A 22,412-nucleotide genomic window follows, 5' to 3' on the forward strand; every position below is an offset into this window, starting at 1 on the left:
GGAAGTGTTTGGAGCATGGAAGGTGGAGGAGACAGGCCCACTGGGGGAACACTGGGGCACAGCAAGGACAGCTGATCTGCACCCCAATCAGCATAGGACCACTCCGAGGAGACTGGTCAGAAATATAGAATTGAATGGGGTGCATTTTCATGAAAAGACTCAGGCTCAGACCAGAGTTTCTACACGACCCAGGTGCACTGGATCTCACTAGACCAGGAAGTACCTATAAAGTCAACCATTAAAACCTAATCTGCACAAAAAGATTTCCCTAGGGCATCAGCAGAAAAAGAGCGATTTAGCTCAACCACAGAGCTCAAATAATGGTCCCCACAAGAAGTTTCCCAATGTTAGAAGTAAGCAAAGGACAAAAAATTAGTTCCAGAGCAGATTAAGTGGTGGGAACAGCAAATAATCCAATAGAGCTGAAAGAAAAAAGAGGCCACAACGAGAGACAAAGTTTGATATTAACTAGTAAAGGTCTCATTTCGCCAAAAAACACCTATAATGCCTAGAAGAACCGGAAGTCCCCTGGGCTAACAAGCCACAAAGAGGGGAGGGCCAGGGGCCTCAGCCATGTCCCCCAACACCTGCAACTAGTCCCAAGGGTGGGTGCTGAGGGTTGCGGCCACACTCCCCCAACATGCACAACTCGCCCAGTGACAACAACTGAGCCACCACAGGAAGCGCCCTGGGCTCTCCAGGATTGCGGGGAACAGAAGGCCTTGGCCACACTGCACCCGACATGCACAACCAGCCCAGAAACGACCACCAAGCCACTCCAGGCTCTCACAAGCAGGGGTGGGGGGGGCCCCTCCGGCCTCAGCCATGTGCCCCCCGCAACATGTGCAACCAGCCCAGCATTGACCACTGAGCCACAGCATGAAGGGCCCTGGGGTCCCAAGGTGTGGTGGTCAGAGGTGAGGGCTTTTGCCACACCCCCCTGACATCTGCACCCAGCCTGGCAATGACCAAGCCACTGCTGGAAGCACCCCTGCTTTCTCCTGTGGAAATGAGGGGGGTACCACAGGCCTCAATCCTGCCCCTCCTCCTTCCATCCTATTTCCTTCCCCTTTCCCCTTTCCCCCTCCCTCCCAACTGCCCTGCAACATCATAGAATGTAAAAAAAAAAAAAAATCTATTAAATAAATAAATAAATAAAACTAAAAGCACATTCTTCCCAACTGCACATGGAATATTCACCAGTCTAGGCCACATTTGGAACTATGAAACAAACTTTAAATTTAAAAGAACAGAAGTCATACAATATACTTCTCAGACCACAATAAAATTAAACTAGAAATCAATAAAATGAAGATATCTGGAGAATTCCCACATTTGGAAATTAAACAACACACTTCTAAGTAATCTAAAGGTAAAATGGAAAATCTCAAAGAAAGTTATTGAAAAACTTGTGAACTGGACAAAAATTAAAACTTAAAGTGCCAGTTTATGTCTTAAGTACATGTTCCTTCTGGATGTACATTTTTAGGAGTGGAAAATAGGTGGTAATAATCAGAAGAATGCATAAACAACAAAAAGTCTGTTATATGCTCTTTGTTCATTACATTTCATTTCAAATGCTGTACTAATAGCCATTAAAAGTTCCCCTTGCACAGTTGCTGATTTATCTCTCAAAAGGAGTCAACAAATGAAGCTAGAGTGAATAGCAATTATCTGTCACTCTTTTTTACTGATGTGTTGAACCACCAATATATGTAAAACATTTTGAAAGAGAAAAAGAATGGAGGAGGAGGAACAAGAAATAAAGTTAGGTGGTAAGAAATTTTGTGCTTTGGCAACACTATTGTTTTCAATAAATGGATTCATTTGGTTTTTGAAAAATTTAAGTATATGCACATATATGTATACATAAACACATCCACATTTAGGAAGAAAAATAGAAACATACTTCCATTTCCCTAAAAACATGACTTTAGACTTCTATTAGTGAGTCATGTTATTTGATAAATACGACTTATTCTAAATAAAACTTCAAATAAAATATATATTTTGAAGTGATTGGGTGAAGAAGGATAACTAGCAAGTCAAATTAATAAAATAACCTTTTATCTCCAGGATGCCAAATTCAGATTGCAATACATTTGCTCAATTAAATCTGCCTCCCACAAATTTAAAAAGAAAAAAAAAACAAAACCATAAAGAATATTTATTGCCTGAATTCCCTGTCAGGTAGAACATTCTAATTTAGGAAATATCTTTGATGGGAAAAGTCTAGGAAGTCTCAGGTCAGAACTGAGGTATATTTTATGCAAATAAGTGAGAAAAACTCATCTGACACTACATTTGAATCACTTCAGGAAAACATGAGGAAGAAAATACTGAAAAACAGACAGAAAATCTGTGACAATTATTAACTTAGAATTTACATAACAAACATGTGTTCCAAATTTTAAAAGATTTAGAATGAAGATTTTTTGTTTTTATATGAAGCCTTCACAATGAGTTAAAAACATCCAATTAGCAAATGGCGAAGTAAAAGTGTGTTTTTCTATTTGTATTGAGAAAGATGAAAATTGAACCTTATGCACTAAAACAGAAAAAAGAATCCTACTGAAAAGATACCCATGTGTGTAACTGCCCACTCAAAATGTACAGTTACTATATTTTCTTAACAATTGACCTATTAAACTGCCTAAGAAAGGCTCTTTAGTTATCAAGATTACTACATCAAAAAACTCATGATAATGCAGAGCAGTTAGTAAGATAACTATCTGCTGTACAGTAAATAATACCCCATTAATGAAAATAGCAAATATAAAAAATAAAATTAGCAAATATATAATTAAATGGCTCAGCATCTTTTTTTGTTACTTTTTATCTACAAGCATAATTTTTTCTCACATTCTCTTTTTAAGTTCTAAATAAACAAGCCAACAAAAGAAAAAAAAAAAAAAAGAAAAGAAAAATATCCCATGTTCATGGGTTGGAAGAATATTATTAAAATGACCATACCACATAAAGCCATCTCCAGATTTAATACAATCCCTATTAAAATACCAATGACATGCTTCACAGAAATAGAAAGAACAATCCTGAAATTCATATGGAAACATAAAAGATCCCCTAATAGACAAAGCAACTCTGAGGAAAAAGAATAAAGCTGGAGGCGTTACACTGCCTGACTTCGAATTACACTACAAAGCTTTAGCAACCAAAACGGCATGGTACTAGTATAAAAACAGACACATAGACCAATGGATAGAACAGAGAACCCCAAAGTCAATGTTTTTATAGCCAAATGATTTTCAACAAAGGTGCCAAAATATACATTTGGGGAAAAAACAGAATTCTTCAATAAACAGTACTGGGAAAACTGAATATCCATATGCAGAAGAATAAAACTAGACTCCAATCTCTCACCATATACAAAAATCAACTCAAAATGGATTAAAGACTTAAATGTAAGACCCCAAACTATAAAACTACTAGAAGAAAACAGAAGGGAAATGCTTCAGAATATTGGGCTGGGCAAAAATTGAACAGGTTGAAGACTTCAAAACCACAGGCAACAAAAGCAAAATTAGATAAATGGCATTATATCAAAGTAAAAAGCTTCTGCACAGCAAAGAAAACAACAGAGTAAATAGACAAACTATAGAATGGGAGAAGATATTTGCAAACTATTCACCTGAAAAGGGATTAATATCCAGAGTATTCAAGGAACTCAAATAGCTCAACAGTAAAAAACCTTCAAATAATCCAATTTAAAAATGGGCAAATGACCTGAATAAACATTTCTCAAAAGACAAGGAAATGGCCAACAAGTAAAATGGCAACAACAAGGAAATGGCAAATCAAAACCACAGTGCCATGACATCCCACCCCAGACAGAATGACCATTATCAGAAAGAGAAAAAATAACAAATGCTGACAAGGATGCGGAGAAATATATATATATATATTTATACATTATAGAAGTATATATATTTTAATATATTATATAAATACACATACACACACACAATGGAATACTACTCAGCCATTAAAAAAGAATAAAATTCTGTCATTAGAGGCAACACAGATGAGCCTGGAAGGCATTATGTTAAATGAAATAAGTCAGGCAAAGAAAGATAAATACTGCATGCTCTCACTCATGTGTGCAAACAAAAAGAGTTGAGCTCACAGAAATAGAGCTAAAGTTTTTGAATTCCAAAAAAACAAAAAAAAAGTTTGTTTTTCCCCCAGCATGTTTTTATGATCTCCCCTTTTCTTTCCACATTTTAAAGAACTGCTTAGAATTAAATATAACTCTTCAGTTTTATTATATTTCTGACATATTAGATTTATCGACCAAAATCATAACCCAGAATGAATATATGATAGTTTGCCTCTAAAAAGTGCTATATGAATATATAACATCAAAAACAAATAAACAAATATTAAAAAGCTTAAATTTGGCTGAATAGGAAAAAAAAGGAGAGAGTTGAATTGTGGTTACTAAAAGCTGGGAACGATGTGGGGGGAACGGGGGATAGAAAGAGTTTAGTTAAAGGATACAAACTTACAGCTAGATAGGAATCATAAATTCTAATGTTCTATAGTACTGTTAGGTGACTATATTTAATAACTATTTATTGTATATTTTCAAATAGATAAAAGAGAGCATCTTGCATGTTCTCATCACAATGAAATGATAAACGTTTGAGGTAACGAATATACTATACACCCAGATTTGATCATTACACATTGTATACAAGTATTGAAATATCACTCCTGCCCCATAAATATGTACAATTATCACATGTCAACTTTTTAAAAAAATGAGCCTCTATGCAATCCTGTGACTTCTTCTTTGTTTCATTTTAAGTCTGCCAAACTGTAATAAAAATAAACGAGCTTTATAGTGAGGGCAGAAAACTAACATTTGTAATTTTTAGCAATTGGTACTATTAGTACAATTTAATTTGTACCCATATCAGTCTAACTTGCCAGATAATAGATATTTTTTGAGCAATGATTTTTAATCATTAATGTTTAACACCTTTTAGGAATGTCATAAAAGTTATAAACTCTCTTCCCAGAAAAATAATCAAATGGACACGACAAACTTTTTCATATGGTTTCAGTGGGTCAAAAAATGCCCTGAAGATCCTTGTGGGGCAAGTGTTCTATGAATACCAAGAATTTTTTATTAGAGAAATCAAAGAGCCCCAAAGGACCATAAAGAGTAATCAAATGAGGAAATTGCTAATCTAACTAATGTCCACATTTGATTTAATAAGGAGGCTTAAAAAATGGTTTGGTTTTGGAAAACTAGTCAATCACAATCAACTAACTCAGCACTAGTCTGAAGTGTCAGGATTACCATTCCATTCTATTCATTTTAGTGTTTCATTATTAACAGAGCTAAGAAGGATGCTAACTCATTCAAATACTTACAGACTACAGTTATATAGGTAGGAAATATGAATGCTTCTGCATTGATGCTTTCATTTTACATGTAGGCTAAGTTATCCAATCATAACTTCAGAGCAACGTTAGAAAGGAAAAAAATCATCAGCCAATTATTCTTCCATCTCATATAATTCTTTAAAGTATTAAGTGATTAGAACTGAAGTTCTTCTTTAGAGAAGCAAGACAGAAGCAGGTGTTACTAAGGTGCAATATAAACTGGAATTCAATAACATTCTACTAACCTGTGGCAGTAAAAGTCTGTCTCAACACTTGCTGATAGTGAAAAGGTGCCAAAGTTAATGCAAAACATAATGCATTAATTACAGTACAGAAACTTGCCATTAAGAGTGAAATAGCAAAGAGGATGGGAACAAAAGAGGTTCAAAACACACTTTAGTGAGATTTTTGCAAATGAATGTTTCTTTTTCTTACCGTTGTTACTTGTAAAATATTCATACATTTGAGCCATAGTCCTTAGAGGATGTTGCTATTTGCTCAATAAGGATTTCTAAAAATAGTCAAAGAAAATTCACTTTGGCCCCGTCTTCTCAATATGAAGAAAAGTTTCTGTTTTGAAGTGAGTTATACCCAACTAGCAGAGGGGTTCTTTCCCTGAAGTTAAGAGATAGCCTAGAATTGGAGGCAGTTATTCCAGTCGTAAATGACTTCAGGAGTTGAAATAAGAGGTAAAATAATGCAAACAAACCAAAGAGTTTCTCAAACAGTCAACATTTTGGAAAATTTGCTATGAATGGGGTAAAATAAAATTTGATTTACTAATTGACCTACACATAAACAATGCAGTCTTTAATGTACAATGTAGTCTATAAGCATAACTGGTCTTACAAATGGCCATTGGGCAACAGAAATCTAGGACAAAACTTTAAATAACAGAAGAGAGAAATGAGACTTGTTAAGAGACTTACATAAAATCAAAAAAGCAAGTTAATTGTTACAACCTAGAGTCATCATCCTTCTAATGAGACAGCAGATCCTGTCAATTTAACCTCAAATATATCGCCCAAATTATTTTTTATTTTTTTGTGGCTGGCTGGTACAGGGATCTGAATCCATGACCTTGAGGGGTTATAAAGCTGCACCCTAACCAACTCAGCTAACTGGCCAGCCCCTCTCCCACATTCTTAAACCAATGTAAAACTCTAAGCAGTCCCTATCTCTACTGCAGTCTTTCTAAGCACTTTGGCCAGCACTATTTTTGTTTTTTTTAAAAAAAAATTAAACTAAAAATCACAAATCAAAAATTGATGTCAATTACTCTACTTAGTTCTTCTGAGCAGCGCAGATAAAGTTCAAGACTCAATATAGTCTGGAATGATCCTTAAAAATTTTTCTTCCTAATCTACTTCTAGCTTCATCTCTCACTAGTCCAGTCACATCCTAGCAGCCTCCAAACTTGGTGCACTTTTTCATATTTTCAAGCATTGGCACATGCTGTTCCTCTGGCTAGAAACACCTGTAACAGATCTGAATAACTTATGTAAAATACTAAGCAAGATACAAGGACAGGATAAATGCTAAAATGTTAATTTCTCAATTTTTATAACATTAATTTATCACTAGTAGCATCTACCATTTATTGAAAACTTACTATGTGCATCTCAAATGCAGAGTCTCATTTATTTCTTAATAACTCTTTGAGATATTTCAATATTAGACTCTTCTACTTCAAAAATGAGGGAGTAGACTAAGAAAGAATAAGAAATTTTCCCAAGGTTTCACAGTTCGTGACAGAACCAGGACTTATGCCCCCAGAGATCTGACCCCAAAGGCTGAGCTACATGCAAGTATAAATACAGTTATGCATCATTTAATGACAGGTATATGTTCTGAGAAGTGCATTTTTAGGTGATTTCATCATTATGCAAACATCACAGAACATACTTACACATACCTAGATGGCCTATTATACATCTAGGCTATATTTTTATGACTTGGCAGAGCATTAGGTTTGTTTACACCAGCATCACTTTAAACATGTAAGCAATGCATTGTCCAATGATATCACTAGGAAACAAAATGGAAAACTTTTACAAAACAGGAAACTTTGAAAAAATAAAATATTCCTTATAAACGCACTATTGAACTTTGAAGCTGTGAGACTAACTTATTGAGAAAGCCTCCTTTATTTTATTCTGTTCAGAATATAAAACTGTCTTTAAATGTAAATACCCACATAAGTATCTACATAAATTGTTCACTCTTATTAGTTGACATTTTGGTTTAATCTACACCACTCTAATCCTCCATTAGTACAAACATTAAGGATGATCATGTGAATTACAGATTTGGTTGTTTACCAAAAAATAATTTAAAAAGGGTATACAAGTATTACTAGTGAAACTTAAATTATTCTTGGTTGCTTAAAAAAAGGATTATATACATTCAATTACATATTTAAGACTTGACAAAGGTATTAGGATAGTCTGGCATTAAATAAGATACTTCATTTCTTATTTATCAGGTGATAACACTACCTTAGGCTCCACGGGGCCTTTTCTGAGAGTTGTAGTAAGTCTTCACAGCAAATTAAAAAACAAATGAACAAAATGATAAACTCTTGCATCTCCTAAAATAAACCAATGTTTGGGAAACTGAAAAATAAAAGCACTAAAAGCAAAGCCAACCTCCACTATTTTTCTCTCTCAGTCTCTGGAAAGCAATTTGTGAGGAAGGTCTGGTGAGCCACAAAGTCACTGCTCTAGATATTTAAGGTTTAAAATTATAAATTAACAAAAAGGAACTAAATCTTGAAGCCCAACTTGCTTTTGATACAATCTATTCCTAAAGCTTCCTACTTTTATCACAGAGCAAAAATCTTGCAAATATAAGCGTGACCAACTTCCTATTTAATTCTCTACAATGTGTGTACCTTGTCATTTAAACCAAAAGATTTAGATTCATTTTCTGCCTTCATCTTCATCTTTTGGTTGTGTATCACAGTTCAAATAAAAAAATCTACACTTTCATCTCCCTCAATCTGCTATCTACAGTTAAAAAAAGACTAATGTAAACAGGCACAAAATTAAATGGCTTCTTTACAGCAATTAACAATAGATTGACTTTTCTTTAATCTACATCATCAAATCATTCCAGTGTTTAGCAGTAATAACTTTTCTATTTTCCTGGGGATAGCCAATGTCAACTCCTGATAGCTTTATGTGGGAAAATGCTGGATAAAATAGGACTTAAGAAATGATGGAGTAAGAGATATAAAATGCACAAACACTATTAGGATCACATAAATATAGTATCAAGAGTATCAAGAGAAGAATAGGGGTTAATGTGAGAATACAGAAGTAAAATACAAAAATATGTTTCTTTTCCCCAGATAGGAAAAAGTTCAAATTAGCAGGAAATACTTTTCTTTTAAACAGTTGCCATCCATTTCATAAGAAAAAATTTATTTTTGCTTGGTTAATATGGCTTTAAGTACATATATTTGTTAAACACATTTGCATTCGTTTAGAAAATAATCATGTTTTTCATTACACACACTTCAGCATGTTCAACCAATTCAAGTAGTATTCATTAAAAATTTTTAAGTAAAGAAAATTATATCCAATATTCCCTTTTCTTCCTTCCACTACTACTATGGAAATTCGGTAGAGAAACTATCAAAAAACAAACATTAGAAACCAAACTCAAATTCCTTCTTATCTCAAAATATTCTGGATGCTTTAAGCATGGTGAGATAATAATGAAAATTATTTATAGGTTACTGGCATAATTCAGAATGCACTCTCAATATTATATCCTTTTTTCCCTTCAAAAAGGCAGAACTAAAAAAGACCAAGCAAGTACCTTAAAGATTTTTGACATACAAAGAACAAACACTATTTTTAAAAAAAGGACTTAATGTAAAAAAATACAAGAACCATTCTAGTACAGGTCAAATTCCTTTACAGTAAATATAAAAAATGACAACAGAATATTTAAACTGTTGACTAGCAGACCACATAAATCATATTTTATTGATATATATATATTATTGAAATATGATATAAATCATATTTTCATGATAATATTCACATAAAATATCTAATGCAAGAAATGTTATCCCAGAGGATGTCCATATACTAGTGGTCATTAAGGTTAAGAAAAATTTATACTTCATAAAATTTACTTAAAGAAAAAAAGAAATAACAGGTTTGCCTCAACTTTCCACTGTCTTCTTTGTCTCCTTCCTTTTCTACTTCCCATCCCACTCTACTCTGGACATTAAAAGAAGATTGGGGCACTCAGAAGGAGATGGGAGCCACAGTCTTCCTGCAAGTCAGGGTCCATGCTCAGAATCTTCCTTCTTTCCACTCCCAAGACAGACAAGAGTTCATTGATAGGCCCTCTTCCAGTCAGGGAAATTTTCTAAAGTGTTATAAATCATCCAGCTAGAGAAAAGAAGAAAGGAAAGGAAAGATAAAAGGGAGAAGAGAAACAGAGTTGAAGAAAGGAAGGAAGAAAGATAGAGAAGAAGCTCCTATGTTGTCTTCTGTTTACTGAGGAATTTAGGATAAGAAATCTTATAAGTGTAGAAAGCCAATATATTTTAAGGTTAGCAATTTTAATAAAAGAAAAGGAATAAAGACCATATCTTACTTTTTTTGTTTGTGTTTCTTCCTGAGGAGGGTGAGGGAGCAGCAAAATCTAACAGACATCAGGTACTCATAACCTCAATTATTCTCTCTAGCAGATGCTTGAGAAGCATTTAGGTCTCTTGGTTACAGTGTATAATAAACCTCTTCCCAGGGATCACACGATTTATCTGTTCCCAAATTTGATTGTTCATGTAATTTCCCAAGGAGACCTAGGGAAGTTTTCAAAATGTAGATCTCTACCCACCTCCCTCCGTTCCTCCTTCAAAGTATGTATTCATGGGTCTAAAAATAGAACTATTTTGTTACTGTGTTTTGAAAGATCTCCAGGTGATCCTGATGATCAGTCGGGTTTGAGAACCACTGTTATAAACACACTTTATTATAGATGTATTCTGTACTTTAATGAAAGCAGACTGGTTTACAGTATTATGTGGCTTCTCAAATATGCTTTATTTCTCTAGTGTAATCTGATGCCTTATAGAAAAAGTGTTTACTAAGCAGTCAAAGAAGGATGCCTATCTCTTAGGTAAAACTTATACAAATTGGAAAAATAGGTATGGCTTTTTGAGAGAAGACTGAATTGTGAAATAGTGCTAATATGATGGAGAAAGGGAAGGAAAAACATACTATAAATCTAACATGAATATTAAGCCAATGATAAATTCCAACTCCCCTATAGCTGTACTCATTTAAAAATTTTGTTTCTTTTGAAAATAGGTCAAATATATTGAAGATTATATCCCAAAGGGCAAAATGGTAATTGTTAAATGACATAATTACACATGAATGAGTCATGTTAGAAAAACTAGTTTTCTTAAAAAAAATTAAAATTGGTGTAATCTCGATATTGCCATTGAGTTTCAAGTGAGCATACTAGATATTAGAAGTACTTCCCGGTTCTACTTCAGAATTTCTTTGGTTTCAATTAATTGCTATTTAATTAGTTATGCAACAAACAAGATAAAGGACAAGGCTGAAGGGTTATATCATTCATTACAAAAATTATAAATTAATTTCGCATTATGTACAAACAAGTTGCATAATGTTAGGGGTAATTAAAAAACGAATGATGCTAATAGCAAACATTTATGTAGCTCTTACTAGGTGCCAAAAACTGTTTTAAACACTTTAAGTACATTACCTCATTTTAATATTACAACCCTAAGGGGTAGGTTGTTATCATCATGAACACTTTACTGATGAGGATGCTTAAGCACGGTATGGTTAAGGAACTTGAGCAAGGACACAGAGCTAATAAGTGGGGAATCTGAGATTTGAACCTATGTGGCCTGGCTGCAAAGTCTGTGCTCTTACTCAGAGTACTATGATGCCTTTTTTCAAGGAGATTGCAGGTTATGAGACACAAACAATAGTACATGAACACAAATAACAATACAAGGTAGTATATTAATTCATTCAGCAAATATTTTTAAAGGATAGGAATCATGAGAAATCTAGGTAAAGATCTGTTTAAGAACACAAATTTTAGTTAACACTTTAGAATAAGTGTTTCTTTATATAATTTAAAAGTCTTATTAGTTAGAAATAAGATTAGAAAGAATAAATTTCGTTATATGACTGAAAACAAATCAGTCATAATTTCCATAGAATGAATGATAACATGGTTTCGCAAGCCAAGTTTTGCTGCACTTGGTTTCAAGGGAGGGAAATTAGGGAAATCGTTATCCTAGCCACACTTACCCTAGAGCTACAGAAACTTTTAATATCATTCCTGATGTCTCAAGCCACAACAGTAAAATGTCCAACCTTAATGACCAATGCATTTTCTGAGGATAGACTGTACATTTCTGTTCACTTTTGAAGAGCTAAGGGAGTCTTAAATGTCCATTACAAGTACTGCCTTTTACCGTTAGCCGTTCATTTAGGATTGGTGACTGGATAAGTATGTCCGATGTTGTTCAGAGCTGACAAAACGATGATGAGGGTATGCAGCTTTATCAGAAGTTACCATGAATTCAGGATCTGCCCCAACAAAAACATGGTGTCCCTTTTTACACAGACATAATCACTTAGGGACAAACATTAATTTGCATGCTCGAAACCTTTTTATTTCATTCCAGTGGTTTCAGATAAGAGTCATGCCATAAGAATCCATATATACAACACATATAATCACCTTTACCTAACTTCAGTCTCTAAATAAAGCAATGTTAATAAAAAACATACAGCCTACATCTGGGATCTTTTTCCTTCTGACTTAAGAATATCCTTTAAAGTTTTCTTTAGTGTAGGTCTGCTGATGGCAAATTCTTCAGATTTATTTACTTAAAAATGTCTTTATTACACCTTTGTCTTGAGCGATTTTCACTGGATGTAGAATTCTAGGTTGGTAGGTGTCTTCTTTCACACACTGAATATCTAATTCCACTGACTTCTGGCTTCCATTGTTTCATTGATAAACTGGCTGTCAGGCTAATTGACAATGTTTTCTATCTTTCTTCTTTTAAGAACCCTTCTTTCAGGGAAAAGACAGTCTCTTCAATAAATGATGTTATGAAAAACTGGATATCCATATGCAGAAGAATGAAATTGGGCCCTTACCTCCTCACACCATATACAAAAAACAACTCAAAATGGGTAAAAGACTTAAACGTTAAGGCCTGAAACTGTAAAGTTATTAAAAGAAAACGAGGAAAAAACTCCATGACATTGGTTTGGACAATGATTTTTTGAATACAATCCCCAAAGCACAGGCAACAAAAAGAAAAATAGATTAACGGGACTGCATCAAACTAAAAGGCTCTGCACAATAAAGAAAACAACAGAGTGAAGACTATGGATTGGGAAAAAAATATTTGCCAACCAACACATCTGTTGGGTTAATCCAAAATATACGAAGAACTCAAACAACTCAATAGCAGAAAATAAATAACCCATTTAAAAATAGGCAAAGGATCTGACTAGACATTTGTTGAAAGAAGATATACAAATGGCCAACAACTATATGAAAACATGCTCACCATGATTAATCATCAGGGAGATATATATTAAAACCATGATAAAATATACCTTTTAGAATTCCTATTATCAAAAAGGCAAAAAGATAACAAGTGTTGGTGAGGATGTGGAGAAAAGAGAATCCTGGTAACACTGTTGGTAGGAAAGTAAATCAGAACAGCCATTACGGAAAAACAATGTCAAGATTCCTCAGAAAACTAAATACAGAACTACTCTATGATCCGGCAATCCCACTACTGGGTATACAGACTGTCCCTGACTTAACGATGGTTTGACTTTACAATGGGTTTATCAGAGTATTAAATGCATTTTCAACTTAAGATATTTTTCACTTATGACGGGTTTTTTGGGATATAACTCCATCTTAAGCCAAGGAGCACCTGTATATCCAAGGGAATTGAAATTAGTATACTGAAGAAACATCTGCACTCCCATGTTCATTGCATCATTATTCACAATAGCCAAAATATGGAATCAACCTGTCCATCAACAAATGAGTGGATAAAGAAAATGCAATATACATACATGATGAAATACTATTCAGCCTCAAAAAAGAAGAAAATTTTCTCATTTGCAACAACATGGATGAACCTGGAGGACATTATGCTAAATGAAATAAGCAACACACGAAAAGACAAATACTGCATGATCTCACTTATATGTGGAGTTTAAAAATGTTAAACTCATAGAAGTAGAGAGTAGAATGGTGGTTACCAGAGGTAAGGGGTGGGAGGTTGGGAAGATGTTAGTAAAAGGGTACAAAGTTTCAGCTAAGCAGGAGAAATACATTTTTGAAATCTATTACACAGCATGGAGACTCTAGTTAATAATAATGTAATGAGTATTGTAAAATTAAGTGAACAGATTTTATGTGAGGTGATGGTTATGTTAATTAGTTTGATTTAATCATTCCATAATGTATAAAATATCAAAACTTTACATTGTATCCCATAAATATATACAGTTACTATTTGGCAATAAAAGAAAAAAAGAAAGAAACTGATGGTTTAAAGGGAAAAAAAAAATCCTTCTTTATATTTTACTTACTTTCAACAGTTTTACTATGTTGTACCAAGGTGTGATCATCTCACCACCAGCAGGAGTCAAAGGATCAGACACAAATGGCTTTAATCTAGCCCTAAGTTAGTTAGCTTTATAGAAGAATATAGGATAGAAAATTCAGCATGCACAGTATCTTCAAACTCGTCAGGATGCCAAGCAACCAATCACATGAATAGTTCTTGGACCTCTCTCCACCCATGCAAAGAGTATACACTGTTGCCAGAGACAGTTAAGGTATATGTGGTTCACTTAAATACAGAGATGTGCCTTGGTTTCTTTCCAGTCTTACACTATTCAATTTGCACAGATGTGAGGCCAGCATGCCAACTCACAGTTCTCTCAGTGCAGATGCAATACCACAGATGGGGTTTCAAAGTAAATTTAAGAGATAACCAGCCCCTAGCACATAACATTCCATATTCGTCTTAACTCAGTATATTCCCAAGGAAATAATGCCATGAGCAGACAGACCCAAGGCCAGATTTTTTCAGGCAGGCCTAGGTCTGTTCAAGTCCAGGAATGACGTTCAACCTTTACTAACATTGCAGATTTCAAGTCATTCATTCTCTGCAATTCAAAGGTTTACTGAATTTCTGGCTTGATGTATTTCATTAACTCTGTATAGTTCTCAAATAATCCCTTCTAATATTTGCTCCCGCTACGTTATTTCTCTTCTCTCCCTTTAGGTCTCCTGCTAAATATGTTAAATGCTTTTACCTGATCCTCCTTTTCTGTATTTCTTAAAATCATTTTTGTCTCTCTATGCTTCCTTCTGTATAATTTCTCCTAATTTACCTATCAGTTCATTAATTCTTTTTTCTACTTTGTCTTCTATTCGACCCATCCACTGAATTCTTAATTTTGATGATTATATTTTTTCAGCTCTAGGATTTTCATTTTTAAAATAGTTTCCAGTTCCCAGTTAAAATGCTCAATCTTGTCTTTCATCTTGTAAGCATGGTCACTTTCAAGCTATTGATAACTCCAATATCCAAAGCTGCTGTGATTCTGTTTCTCCTATCTGTTGCTTATGCTGGTTTCACTCATGCTATCTTGTCTTTTCCTATGTTTGTTTATTTGTGATTGTGCCCTAGTAATTGTATTTGAAAAACTGAGAAAATAAATGAAGTCCTTAGATGATGTTATTATCTTTTTTCAGAATGAATTCAAATTTGCTAGCTGTGGACACTGGCAATTCAGTGTCACCTCAATTCAGTTTCAGGGATTGATATGATTAAAATTGAGTGGCGATCACTGTGAAGACTTATCTTCAACTGGATTACCCTAGATTACATCCCTTTGGGGATCTAAAACAAAGTGAGTCACTCTCATGCAGTAATAGGCACTGGACTCCAATTCCTGTGCCCCTGTGAAGCTGCCATTAGTGCTTTCAGCCACCCCACCAAAATTGGCAAATGCTCCCAGGGGAAAAGTAGACTCAAAAGCCAAGGCTCTCATTCCTAGTCTGGTATTTCTTTTCTGTCTTGTTTGCTTTCCTATGCCTTCAAACAGGTTTTTGTTTTTAAAATACATATACTTGGTCCAACTTTTCTAATTCTACTTAGAGAACAAAAACAACCAAGTAAGCACATAAAAAGCTATTTTTAGAAAGTTGACACTAACAACTAATGTTTACATAAATCAAGATAGTAAAAAGTATTATTCATATAACTTAGGGAACAGCTTACACATTAAAATGTATGAATAAGTGAAAATTTGAGGAAGCTTTTTTTCATAACCTAATAATGTAACTTTCTTGTCAAGAAATTAAATATGTTTAAATATTCTTATAGAAATGTATTTTATAGCGAGCAATTCTACACTGAAAAAGTATTTAATTAGGGGCACGTATAGGCTACTCTCCTTTACCTACATCGATTTTTTTTTCTTATTATTAAAATACTAGTTCAGCTGAATATTTATTGAGCACATACTGCACATGATCACTAAGGAAAATGAGACACAGTGTGTGTACTCTGGAGGAATTTCCAGACTTATAGGAGAGACATAAAGAGACAGTGTGATAATGGCTATAACCGAGGTACATACAAGATGTTATAGGTCCATAGGAGGAACACCATGTCAGCATGACATTGTTCCATTAGTGACATTTTAACTACTACTTAAATGCCTATTTTCTTTGGTGATAGAATACTAAGCAAAAAAGAAAATACACATCACACATGCCAACTTATATTTTAAAGTAAAAAAAAAAAAAAAAAAATGCTGTGTATACATAAAGTATTATATGAGACACCAAGGTGAAAAAACTGATATGAAAACTTACCCCATCTGGTAGTGCCCGCCAGCACACAGCACTAACAAATTCATTTGTATCATCTTCTTTTCTGTCTTTGTCCAGAACACTTTTGACCGTATCAAATTTAAAAGTTAGCAAAGTCTTAGAAAGTCCTTTATAGTACAGATAAAGGGAGTTGTTCTCACTTCCTAAAAATAAATAATAATTTTTTTTAGAATGGGAGAACTTGGTATTAGGACATCACATTCAGACAATAATTATCTCCCAAAGTTTTAGCTCAAAGATCAATAATCTTCTAGGGTCAAATTTGTAAAGCTAGGTCACAGCACCAATTGGAAATCATGTGAGAAAAGGATTCTAAGCTATACCTTACTAATCCAAACAATCAATGTTAAATGGTAAAACAATATTGATAATTCTAAAGTTACAATTACCATATAAAAATCACTTATAGCAGAGGTCTATAGTAGAATCACAAATATGTTATTATAGCAAGAATTTTAAATTACATTTGGAAAGATTTCCATCTAGAGAAGAAAAAGAAAGTGTCAGCACTTACACAGGCAAATTTTAATAGCCTACACAATTCATTTCCCATTCCCCAATAAAGGCATTACTTTATTAAATTAGTGGTCCATAAACTTATATTTTTAAACAGTCTATATCAAGGTAGGATCATTGTGCCAGATATTTGGTTTGGCAGTGCTTAGGTTCATACACATGTGAAGAGAGTCAATTTTACTGAATAAAGCCTAAGTCCTCTAAAAGTACTGATGAAAGCTCATACATTCAGGGATTAGATACTCGAATAATATCAAATTTTATTTTTCTACTTCTGATTTAAATTTGTATAAATTATCAATAATAAAAGCCTAGAATAGTCAATGCTACCCAAACAGACTGCTTAATGAAGAGAATGGTAGATAGAACGAAATGAATATTAAGCTTAAGATGACAAATGATGTCTCTAAAATTAGAATTATTATTAGAAAAAATTAATACTTTCTTTTCTGTTCATTTATTTTTTGGCAGCTGTCCGGTAAAGGGATATGAACTCTTGACCTTGGTGTTACAAGACAGTGCTCTAACCAACTAAGCTAAGAGGCCAGCCCTGCAGAGATTAATATTTTCTGTCTTGTATGTAATATCTATAGAAATTGTTATAATGGAGGACAACTACTAAACAGTTAAAAATCTTATACGACATTTCATGTGTTCAGGGATGTGCTCCATTATACAGTGGATGACTAATGCTCTTCCAGTACAACCTAAAGAAAATTCATAGTGCTAAGGTATCAAGTCTATTACGCTACCTTCTGAGTATACAGACCATTTCCTGACTTAGTATGTAATCTATTTTAACTGAATTCAATATCAAAAGATATTACTTACCACAAGCTATATAATCTCCATTAGAAGCAAGGCCTACAAAGTTTTTTTCATTAATATGACCCTTGAAGGAACGTAGACAGTATGGTTTCCCTACATTCCACAGTTTTAGCTGGCTGTCTGTTGAGCTGAGGTAAACACAGAATTAGAACATATTTAAGATTTCATGGCATTAAACTCATTACTACTAATTAGAGGCAATCCAGTTTGGTGGTTAAAAATGCAGACTCTGGAGCCAGATGGTCTGAGTTAGAATGTTCAATCTGCCATTAATTTGCTTTGGACCTTGGGCAAGTTATGAAAACTCACCAGCCTCAGTTTTTCATCAGTTAAATGTGAAATATAATAATTCCCGCTTTATAGATTTAAATGAATACTATGAGATACTGTGAAAATTAAATAAATTCATTTAAAATGCTTTCAATAATGCCTGGGCATATAGGAAGTGCTCAATAAACATTAGGTATCAATACCACCAAACCACCACCATAAAACAGTGAAAGAACTTTACTGGGATCTGGGCTTAATTTCAGGGATACATTTGCTTCTCTTGATTTGATTTATTTTCCAACTATTGAGTTATATTAGTACACTGAATTTAAACTAGTTTTGCAGTTCAGTCATTCCTATAGGTGTGGTATTTAGTTGAAAGACCTATTTAAAGTAGTTTATCTTGCAGAAAGAATATGCAAATGTAGTTATTTACCAAAAAATAATTGAATGTAATAATCACTAGTAATCTTAACATACAAAGATAATTTTAGGACTTCAAAAAAATATATTTTAATTTTTCTCTTTTTGTTAAAAAAAAATGGATCATACTAATTATTTTGTAAACTGCTTCCCCACATTGAACAACTTGTTTTACATTTTTCTCTGTAAAATAAATACATCTCTCTATTAATAATTACACAATAAATTATCTTTTCTCTTTCTCTAACATTCACTGAATAGGACAGTATGTTAAAGGTTTTAATAAATCATTTTATTTAAAGATTCACAACATAAGGTAAGTACTATTAGTAGCTTCATTTTAGAGATAACAAAACTGAGGTTTAGAAGGTTAGGAACATTTCCAAGGCACCACAGCTCATAAATAGTATAGCCAAGATTTAAACTGTCTGATTTCAGAGGCCAAACTCTTAATTCTTTTAATAACTCTCGATTCTCATCATTTTTTCAACATAGTATCTATTCTTAGATATCTGTTTTAATTTTTTTTTTGCTTATAAATAGTACACTGAATATTGCTTTATGTTTATATTTTAAAATATATTTTGACATTAGTTTTAATATTTCTAAATACACCTGTGGATGAATTTGTTCTATATACTTTTAAGATCCAAATCTGTCCAAGAAAAAAAATCATTATGATTTATAGAAACTAAGAAGGAAAAAAATCATTGAAAATATATATTACACATCCACTTTAATGGGGTCAACTAAGATTTCCAATGTATGCAATTCAATTAAGTAAACACACACTTCAATTAAATGAAGTCAAACTAACTGATTTAATATTTATAAATCTGAAAATGAAGAAAAGTATTTTTGCCATATACTCTACCATCCATATTTGAATCTGAATAATATTTTAATTACTTATTGCCCATTATTTTTATCCCTAAAGATGGGATACTTTTTGACTGGTTACCACTTAAATTTGTTAACTAATTATCCATATTACCTCCACTTGGAAAACTCAGTTCCCACTTTCTTTTTTTCCCCCCTCTTTTGTAACTCAATCCAAATTACCTGTTAAATCAATTCAAATTACCCAGTTCTTATTTAGAGTAACCAGAGGTAAATGTGGTGGGAGATGCCAAATACAGTGCACTGGCATTAATAATTTCCTGAGAGATAAGAAACTAAGTAAAAAAGAAGAAAACTATCACTAAACTTGAGAAGAAATAGTAGATATGAAAAAGACAGAAATTGAGTATTTACTAGGGTAATAAAAATAAACAGAACTATGAAATGGATAACCAAAATATGGGATTGCCTATTTTGGTAGAAGAGCTTGGCCAATATTTTGACAATTGAGATTTATTTACCTTGCTGACATCTTATTATCTTCAAAGTTAAAAAAGAACTAGAAGCTTACATAATGATTCTCTAGTTCAGAAGGTTTTATGGCCTTTATAAAAGAAAAAAAGTTCTCTTCAAAATATAGAGATCAACATGTCAGTATAAAAGCCAACCAAATATTACTTAAAACCAAAAATAATTCTACAACTGTACTGCAAGTAGATAAATATACAATAATATATTAGATGACTTTAATAAATAGTTCTCATTCTATTGCATCAACTATGTTGCTTCTCTCTTCTTTAGGAGAAGCAGTAGCTGAAATATCATCCTAAGTTCAAATGCAATCAAACTTAGAAGTATTAGTTAACTAGTGTCTTCAGGATTTCATTCACAAATAACATATAAAAGTGAGTAATACAGACCAGAATATATATGTATTTTAATTGAACAAGATATGAAAATCTACTATTTAAGAAAAAGTATGTACATTCCAATGTTACTCTATATATACATCACGGTGACTTTACAAACTTGTAAATGATGACAGTGCTCTGTATTAAGTTCAACCTCTGAAGAAAGTAATACTCACGCAGAGACAATTTCCTCACCACTCACAAACTTTGCATAAGAGACTGCTTTTCGGTGTCCTTTGAATACCATGATTGGCTGTTTAGTGTTACGAAGATCATAGTAGTGGACACAATGATCTAAAACAAAACAAAACAAACAAAATGAGAAAAATATAGGACGTGAAGAAATGGGAAATAAAACTAATTTTAACTGGTTTTGGTGTTTTTCATCAAATGTTTTACAGATAATGTCAAATCTCTAACAGCCAGAAAACTACGGGGTACAAATAATTTGCAACAATAAGGAAGATATAGATTTTCTGTTTTGTTTTTAAGTCTAGGAAAACATGGTTGCATTAAAAAGTGTATACAAACACATGCTAATGTTAGTCTGAAATGTAGTTCCACTGGTTTTTCCTCTGATCTTGGCTATTTACAGAATATAGTATTAAGGTTTCAAAATAACTAAAAATTTAAAAATCTATCTTTACATTTTAAAGGCTTTATAAAAAAGGTAATATAAATATTGTGACATCTGTATAAATATAATGCTATATTATTTCCCACATTTACTTTTTAAAAAGCACATTATTGAGACATGTTTGCAGATAGTAAAAATCACCCACTGTAATTATACAATTCAATGATTTTTACTGAATTTACCCAGTAGTGCAACCATCACCATAAATCAGTTTTAGAATATTTTCCTCTCCCAATAAAATCCCTCATGCCCATTTGTCACCCACCATCCTAGGCCATCACTATTCCTATCTGTCTCTATAAATTTGCCTTTACTGGACCTTTATATAAATGAAATAATACAATATGTGGTCTCTATATATGGGTTTCTTACACTTTGCATAATGGTTTTGAGGTTCATCCACATTTTAACAGGTGTCGGTAGATCATTCATTTTTTTATTGCTGAATAGTATCCATTGTACTATTGATAAATAGTATCCATTGTTCTAAAACTAGTACCACATTTGTCTATTAATTCACCAGTTGATGGACATTTATTTCCATTTTTTGGTTATCATGAATAATGCTGCTATAAACAGTCACGTTCAAGTCTTTGTGTGGATATGTTCTCGTGTCTCTTGGGTAGATACCTAGAAGGGTAGTTACTGGGTCATACAGTAAATACTATGTTTAATTTTTTAAGAAAGTGACAAACTGTTGACTGCACTGTTTTACATTCCCATCAATAACACATGAGGGTTCCAGTTTCTTTGCGTGAGTTGTTTGAAATATGTGGAGACAAGACTTTTATCAGATGTGTTTTGCAACTATTTTCAAACTTTCTGTTTCTCATGTTTTTATTTTTAAAGAATAAGTTTTCAACTTTGATAAGGTCTAATTTATCATTTTTTTTTTCACTGTCCTCACTTTTCATGTCATAAATAAGAAATCTCTGACTAATCAAAGGTCTTAAAGATTCTCTATTTCTAAAAGTTTTGTTGTTTTAGTTACTGCATTTAGTCTGTGATCAAATTTAAGTTAATTTTTGTATATGGTATGAAGGGTCTAAGTGCACCTTTTTGCATGTTATATCCAGTAGTCCCAGCACCATTTGTTGAACAGACTATACTTTCCCCAGTGAATTGCCTTGGCACTTTTGCTGACAATGAACTGACTATAAATAAAGATTTACTTCTGGATTCTTAATTCTAATAAAATTATGTATATACGAGGGTCTTCAAAAAGTTAAAGGAAAGATTCGTATCATCTTATAATCAATCTTTCCGTGAAGTTTTTGAGGTACCAGTACAATACTGTCTTGATAACTCTAGCTTTACAAATTTTTAGATTGGGAAGAAAAAGTCCTCTAACTTTGTTGCTCTTTTTCAAAATTGTTTTGGCTATCCCTGGTCTTTTGCATTTCAACATACATTTTGGGATCAGCTTACTGTTCCTGCAAGAAAGCCTACTGGAATTTTTACAAGGATTCAGTTGGATCCATAGATCATTTTGGGTAGAAATGCCACATTAACAATACTGAGTCTGCCGATCTATGATTATAGAATATCTCATTTGTTTATATCTTTTAAAATTTTTCCTCAGAAAACTTTAGCATTTTTCAGTGTACAAGTCT

General features: G+C 33.0%; 1 protein-coding gene across 2 annotated transcripts in view; it reads right to left on the reverse strand.

Annotated features, from left to right (window-relative positions):
- COP1 (COP1 E3 ubiquitin ligase) overlaps window positions 1-22,412 on the reverse strand; it is a 277,815-nt gene that overhangs the window by 32,958 nt on the left and 222,445 nt on the right. For both annotated transcript variants that reach the window (XM_063104898.1, XM_063104897.1), the window contains exons 16-18: window positions 20,339-20,456; window positions 17,722-17,846; window positions 16,357-16,517 (exon numbers count right to left, since the gene is read on the reverse strand). In XM_063104898.1, the coding sequence (XP_062960968.1) occupies window positions 16,357-16,517; window positions 17,722-17,846; window positions 20,339-20,456 (404 nt within the window). The remainder of the gene's footprint in view (window positions 1-16,356; window positions 16,518-17,721; window positions 17,847-20,338; window positions 20,457-22,412) is intronic.

This window comes from Cynocephalus volans, chromosome 8 (assembly GCF_027409185.1).
Source record: "Cynocephalus volans isolate mCynVol1 chromosome 8, mCynVol1.pri, whole genome shotgun sequence".
Lineage (NCBI taxonomy): Eukaryota > Metazoa > Chordata > Mammalia > Dermoptera > Cynocephalidae > Cynocephalus > Cynocephalus volans.